Below are 7,500 nucleotides of genomic sequence, written 5' to 3'. Positions count from 1 at the left end.
TGGCCTGGACTGACTTGACACACAACAGCAACAAGCAGACACGGACAGACTCACCTCCTCCTCACAGAAGCAGGATGCGGGGCACGTGGCGGCCACGGCGTCCTGGCCAGGGTCGCTGCGCACCTCCTGCGTGGCCTCCACCGGAAGCTCCTCGGGCGAGACGTCCTGCGTGGTGGCCTGCAGCGTGGTGCCCAGGACCAGCGCTGCTAGGCTCCCACCACACGGCCACCTGTGGGGGGGAGACGGGTTAGCACCACTGAGGAGGAGGCGTGCCCTGCAGGGCTGTAAGCTTATTCTCTCTCTCTCTCTCTCTCTCTCTCTCTCTCTCTCTCTCTCTCTCTCTCTCTCTCTCTCTCTCTCTCTCTCTCTCTCTCTCTCTCTCTCATCTTCATCCACACCCAAGGCCCAGCCCCGAGGCGCCAATATCCACCACGCTGGGCCTCCCTGGGCTGCGTCTCCCTGCCGTCTCATTCTTTCTCTCGAGTGTGTCACGAGGGTTACTTTCCGCGGGGCAGTGACGCGTGGGGGCCTGCCGAGCCTCCTTCTCTCCCGCCCCCCTGTAAACGCCGCCGGCAGGGACGCCCGGTGATTGGCTGTAAAGCACAATAGGAGTGACGGGAAGAGGCGCCGCGGAAGCCGAGAGGAGTTTGGGGCTTTTTGAAAATTGACCTCTATTGGTAAACCCACCGCGTGATGCTTGGGCTGAGGGGCGGGGAGTGGAGGGAGAGGAGAGGAGAAATGGGAGAGGCTAGAGAGAGGGAGAAGAAGGAGAGACGATTAAGAAGGGCTGGGAGGGAGAGGGGAGGAGGAAGGAAAGGGAGAGGATGGAGGTAAAAGGGAGAGAGATAGCGAGGAAGGATGACTTGGAAGTATTGGGAAAGAAAGGGAAATGGGAAAAAATGGAGAGGAAGAGAAGGGAAAGAGAGGACGATTGTGAGGGAAGGGAAAAATAGAGGATAGAGAGACAGAGGGAGGGGGGGCGGTGATGAGAATGTGCATCGATGGTTTCTGTATTAAACTTCACACGTTGAAACTAAAAAAAAAACAAAAAAAACTCAAGACTTTAGTGTGAGGCAACCGTAACTTGAAAATGATTCGTTGGAGACTAAAAAAAAAAAGGAAGAAGAAAAAAGAAGTTATAATCCCGCACGTTTTGTAAATTTCCGCTTCGTCAGAGAGAGTGAGAGAGAGAGAGTGAGAGGGAGAGTGAGAGGGAGAGGGAGAGGGGCGAAAATCCCCACTGTGAGAGTTGCTTAGTTGTTGTTCCTCATTTGCTAAGCCTGTGAGCGTGTAGGGAGAGGAGAGAGAGAGAGGGAGAGGGAGAGGGAGAGGGAGAGGGTGAGGATTGGATGGAGTCAAGAGGAATGGTTGGGATACGTGTGTGGAGAGAGACAGAGAGAGAGAGAGAGAGAGAGAGAGAGAGAGAGAGAGAGAGAGAGAGAGAGAGAGAGAGAGAGAGAGAGAGAGAGAGAGAGAGAGAGAGAGAGAGAGAGAGAGAGAGAGAGAGAGAGAGAGAGAGAGAGAGAGAGTAAAAAAGAAGGAAATGAACATCAGTATGAAAGAAAAATAAAGAAAAATATAGAAAAGCAGAAAACACACACACACACACACACACACACACACACACACACACACACACACACACACACACACACACACACACACACACACACACACACACACACACACACACACACACACACACACACACACTCCTTTCCAACTTGTTTTGACTCATTATATTGTTTGCGATGACCATCTTGTCTTGTTGTGGCGTGGGGGGCGTGTATTGACCTGCGTACGGGAGATGAGGGGCGTGGGGAGGGCGTGGGGGGAGGGATGGACATAGGATGAGGTCACTGCTGTGTATATGAGAGCAAGTTCCCTCTGAAGGACGTAAAATATATTGAGGGATTTGGAGAGGCTTGTTAGGACTTGCTAGGGATACAAACAGACTTGCTAGGGGCGTGTAGAGGCGTGGCTGGTAGTGTGATGACTACGGAAGCTTGTAGATGCGTGTAGATTTGTAGAAAGAGGAGGAGGGTGGTGAAAGATAGATTAGGGCTTGCAATGTTATGTATAAGCTTGCTAGAGGGCGTGTAGAGGCGTGTGGAGGTGTGGAAGAGCGTGTGGTAGCGTCAGGGAAGGCGTGGTATGCGTGTAGGGGCGTGTGGAGTGCTACAGAAGGAGGAAATGAAGGAGGAGGAGGAGGATGAAGGATGGGCTTGCAGTAAGTGGTTCAAAGTTAGCTTATTCTCTCGTTTTCTGTTGGGTTTGGTTGAGTGAGTGAGGGGTGACTGGCTTAAGCTTTCCTTGTTGTACTGTAGTGTTGTGTTGTGTTGCGTTAGAGAGAGAGAGAGAGAGAGAGAGAGAGAGAGAGAGAGAGAGAGAGAGAGAGAGAGAGAGAGAGAGAGAGAGAGAGAGAGAGAGAGAGAGAGAGAGAGAGAGAGAGAGAGAGAGAGAGAGAGAGAGAGTTTTTAGTTTTCATTTTTATTCGTTTATTTTGGTACAATTGATCCCTTCTGGCAAAGCAATGATTGATACTGTGTACTATGCATGAAGGATTGTCTCTCTCTCTCTCTCTCTCTCTCTCTCTCTCTCTCTCTCTCTCTCTCTCTCTCTCTCTCTCTCTCTCTCTCTCAGTCCCAGTCTCAGCTAAGCATGTCAACAGTTTAATTGCAGCTCTCTAATTCCTTTCAAATGTCAAGAAAACAAACAGTTCCTGACATAATGATGCACTGAACACACACACACACACACACACACACACACACACACACACACACACACACACACACACACACACACACACACACACACACAAGAATATTTCCAGCTTGCCTCATACCAATGCTCTTGTTTGAATAAATGTCTGGCAATCAACATTTCCAGACTTCCAGTGTTGCAGAAATCGTGCATTGTAAAATTACTGTACTGGAAGAGGAGGAGGAGGAGGAGGAGGAGGAGGAGGAAGAGGAGGAGGAGGAGGGGTAATAAGAATAGAAATGATTGTGAGGTAATGATGATGATGAAGGAAAAGAAGGAGGAGGAAGAGGAGGAGGAAGAGAAAGTTGAACGAGAGAAGGAAAGACGAACCGAGGAAGAAAAGGAGGAGGAGAAGGAGGAAATAGAAGAGGAATAAGAAAGGAAAGGAGGAAGAAACAGTAAGATAAGAACATTAGGGATAATGCTGATAAATTTAGGAGGAGGATGAAGAAGAATAAGAAGTGGAGGAGGAGGAGAATGAAGAAGAATAGTAGGAGGAGAAGCATGAGGAAGAGGAGGAGGAGGAGGAGGACGACAAAGGAGAATAAGAAGTGGACGAGAAGAATAAAGAAGAATAGAAGGAGGAAGATGATGATGATGATGATGATGATGAGGAGGAGGAGGAAAAAAGAGGAAGAAGAGAAGAAGGAATACAAAGGCTTTGAGGAAACTAGTGGAATGTGGAAAAAAAAAGATTAAAGAGAAGGGATGGGAAGGAAAGGGGGAGGAGGGAGAGAGGGGGGTAGAAGTTGGGGGGAGGAGGAAGGGGGCAGACACATGTTCGGTTCAGTGTCCCTCCCACAAACACGTTCCAAACATGACCTGACCTGACCACGGCCGCTCCTTCCTCTCCCACCGACGCAGGAGGGGGAGGAGGGAGGAAGGAAGGAAGGAAGGAAGGAAGGAAGGAAGGAAGGAAGGAAGGGAGGAAGAATAAGCAGTAGCATTTCTATTGGTTGATACAGTGAGGTAACTAGAATACACACGAAAGAGGGAGAAGAGAAGATAGAAGAGGAAGAGGAAGAGGAAGAGGAAGAGGAAGAGGAGGAAAAGGAGGAAGAATTGAGTAATTTTTTTGAATCTAGCATTATTTCCTATCACCAGAGAGAGAGAGAGAGAGAGAGAGAGAGAGAGAGAGAGAGAGAGAGAGAGAGAGAGAGAGAGAGAGAGAGAGAGAGAGAGGGAGGGAAAACTAATGAGCGTGTATCAAAAAGGTGATATATTACAGGTAATCTTATGAGCATTGTCAATAAAATTACCTTCATTTCATTAGGGGGCGTCACTCACCTGGGTTTTGGCTAATTTGTTAATTGCGTGGCGACAGGTGAGGCAGGCGATTTGTTGCCAGACTAATTATGGCAGGTATGGGCTGAGTTACGAGTGTGTGTGTGTGTGTGTGTGTGTGTGTGTGTGTGTGTGTGTGTGTGTGTGTGTGTGTGTGTTTGAATGTGCTTTTGTATGTGTGTATATGTGTGTGTGTTTGTTTCTCTCTCTCTCTCTCTCTCTCTCTCTCTCTCTCTCTCTCTCTCTCTCTCTCTCTCTCTCTCTCTCTCTCTCTCTCTCTCTCTCTCTGCGTTTGTGTGTCTACGTGTGAGTGTGCGAGTGTGTGCGTGTGTTCAACTTTAAAGGAGACAGCAACGAGTTTTCTGCATTCTGGACCTGTATGTGTGTGTGTGTGTGTGTGTGTGTGTGTGTGTGTGTGTGTGTGTGTGTGTGTGTGTGTGTGTGTGTGTGTGTGTGTGTGTGTGCTACTAGTGTATGTACTGAGATATTTTCGCTTGTTTGTAGTCACTCTCCCTTTCTCCCTCTTCCACTCTCCCTCTCCCTCTCCCACTCTCTCTCTCTCTCTCTCCCAGCCTTTGATCTCTACCGGCACTCTACAGGACACATTTATCCTCGTCATTCTCATATAGGTAACTGACTAGACACGTAAACACACACCCGACCCCCCTTCACCTCTCCCTCACCCCCTCTTCCCCTGGACCCCCTTCCATCATAGACACAGGTGAATAACAGGCATAAAACTCTCTCTCTCTCTCTCTCTCTCTCTCTCTCTCTCTGATGGAACAAGACAGGTAAGACAGATAGAAGGAAGAAGGAGGAGGAGGAGGAGGAGGAAGAGGAGGAGAAGGAGGAACTGGATGGTAAGAAGGAAGGAAGGAAGGAAGGAAGGAAGGAAGGAAGGAAGAAAGAGAAGAAAGGGAGTGAAGTAAAATGAGACTAAGTAAATGAGATGAGAAAGTGAAGGAGGAGGAGGAGGAGGAGGAGGAGGAGGAGGAGGAGGAGGAGGAGGAGGAGGAGGAGGAGAAGGAGGAGAAGGAGGAAAAGGAGAAAGAGCAGCTGAAGAAAGGAGGAGGAGGAGTAAGAAGAACAGAAGAAAGAGAAGAAGGAAAGAAAGAATAAATAACACACAGGAAGAGGATGAAGACGAATGAAGAGGAGGAGGAAAGGAAGAGGGAGTAACGTGCAAGAGCGTGAGGAAAGAGGAGGAGGAGGAGGAGGAGGAGGAGGAGGAGGAGGAGGAGGAGGAGGAAGAAGGATCTACATATTCCCTCGGTAATTCTGGTCTGATTTTGCTCTGACAGCTGACCATGGAAAGGAGGAGGAGGAGGAGGAGGAGGAGGAGGAGGAGGAGGAGGAGGAGGAGGAGGAGGAGGAGAAGACGAGCAAAGGCAGGAGAGGAGAGAAGCCTGAACATGAGGAAGGGAAAGGATGAGGGTACGAAGAGGAGGAGGAGGAGGAGGAGGAGGAAGAGGAGGAGGAGGAAGAGGAGGAAGAGGAGGAGGAGGAAAAACGGAAAAGCGAAATAAGGGAACATTGCCAAGACGGGCAGAAGGAGAAGGAAGAAGAAGAAGAGGAAGAAGAGGACGAAGGAAGAGGAGGAGGAGGAGGAGGAGGAGGAGGAGGAGGAGGAGGAGGAGGAGGAGGAAAGAGGAAAATGAGGAAAGTGGCCTTTATTAGTGTTGGTGAAGGGGGAGGAGGAGGAGGAGAAGGAGGAGGAGAAGGAGGAGGAGGAGGGGGGGTCCTTTGTGTGGCGGGGAAGGTCGAGGGGGGGCAGTGATGTTGTTAGCTGGTTTCCTGAGACGAATACACGATGAGGGAGGGAGTGGGGGGAGGGAGGGAGGGAGGAGAGGGGCGAAGGATACCACAGGACCCCCCTCCCCTCCCTTACCTTTCCGTTCCTCCTCCCTTTACCTTTCCTCTCCGTCAGGTAAGCCACGGCAACGCAGGTGAATCTTGCTGGGAGCTGGTAGTCCTGTCTGATGTGATTCTGTGTGTCCAAGTGTGTTTTTCTGTTTTTTGTTCTTCGTTTGTGTTTTTTGCATTGTTTCGAGTGTTTGAATGTGTTTCGTACGTATTAGTGTGTTTAATTGTGTTTTTTTCTTGTCTCGTTCTTCGTTTCGCGTTTATTTTGTGTTTTTAGCGAATTTTTGGTCATGTTGCTTTGCCTAAGTTTTTCTGTTTCTTGTATCTTTTCCCTCGCTTTAGTTGTTCATGGCCTCCTCTTCTCGCAGTCTTTGTAGTTCGTCTATCAGATGTTCATGTTACTTTCCTTCAGTTTTTCTCCCCTTTGCATCATTTCTCTGTTTGTGTTGCTTTCCTTCACTTTTGCTCTCGTATCTGTTCTCTTGCCTCCAGTTCTCCGCTTCCTTTTCTCTCCTCTTAACCTGCGCGATTAAAACAAGTCGTGGTGTCGTTTTCGTTGTGTTCTTTCAGTATTATAGCATCGTCATATGTGTTTACCGAGCGTTTTCAAGCCGTGTTTAGTGCCTTCCTCATAATCCGCGTAATTAAAACTCGTATCTCACTGTTATTTCCGCCCACCCAAAAACAAACACACGTAATTTTGCGCACCTGTAATTATCGAGCAACAGCGAGGTATGAATTTTGCCTCATCGTCGCTGACAGAAATAACTGCGAACATTTCGTCGCCTTCTCCTTTCTGCCTGATCGGAACCTCGTCTCTCGCTGAAATGAAAGCACGATTGTTCTCCTTAATATCGCCATTACCGCTGCTGGTGTTAATGCAAATGCCACCAGGTCTTACACGTGAGGTGGTGGTGAAGTGTAAATGTTTCGTCAGTATTCACGTGTATTTCAGGTCGTGCAGCAAGTGTGAGGTGGTGCGTGAGTGTTTTAGGTATCATTACAAATATGATCAGAATTTGATGGTGTGAGGATGAAGTGTAAATATTCCGCTCGTACCGTGAAATTATGAAAACAACCTTGGGAATCTCAGTAATTTCCACTAGAGGCTGGTGAATGCTTAATCTGTCTCTAAAATCTTGAAAAAACGTATTTCAAGATCCCGTTAACTTCCATTAAAGAATGTTGAACTGTAAAAATATCACTAAATTCATGAAAACTTGGAAAATCGCAGTATCCTGTAATATAATCTATAAAACTACCCTTAGAACCATGAACACACCCTTGAAAACCACAACAAACTCCACAACAACCCTTTCGGAGGCAAGACAAGACGCTGAAGCATTTAAAACATACAAGAACACAACAGCAACTTGGGCACACTGCACCACTACTACCACCACCACCACCAACACCACAATCTTTGACATGCTCAGGAGACGTGGCCCGGCCCAGCGGTAGCATCCCAAGAGAAAGAGACAGAAGGAGAGACAGAGACTTGTAGTTAATTCCCAGCAGTGGTACCCTTTGTTTGTCAGGCGCAATGGGGACAGTGCTTCCCAACATGTCTAGTCGTGTTTTCACTGT

General features: G+C 48.3%; 1 protein-coding gene across 1 annotated transcript in view; it reads right to left on the bottom strand.

Moving 5' to 3' along the window:
• The window catches only part of LOC135109505 (uncharacterized), a 71,711-nt gene that overhangs the window by 7,065 nt on the left and 57,146 nt on the right, over nucleotides 1-7,500 (bottom strand). Inside the window, exons 2-3 of the mRNA XM_064020885.1 lie at nucleotides 399-593; nucleotides 55-229 (exon numbers count right to left, since the gene is read on the bottom strand). Of these exons, the coding sequence (XP_063876955.1) occupies nucleotides 55-229; nucleotides 399-593 (370 nt within the window). The remainder of the gene's footprint in view (nucleotides 1-54; nucleotides 230-398; nucleotides 594-7,500) is intronic.

The sequence above is a fragment of the Scylla paramamosain genome, chromosome 19 (genome assembly GCF_035594125.1).
Source record: "Scylla paramamosain isolate STU-SP2022 chromosome 19, ASM3559412v1, whole genome shotgun sequence".
NCBI lineage: Eukaryota > Metazoa > Arthropoda > Malacostraca > Decapoda > Portunidae > Scylla > Scylla paramamosain.
Note: the sequence above shows the minus strand (reverse complement) of the source record. Positions and strands in the feature narration are given on the sequence as shown.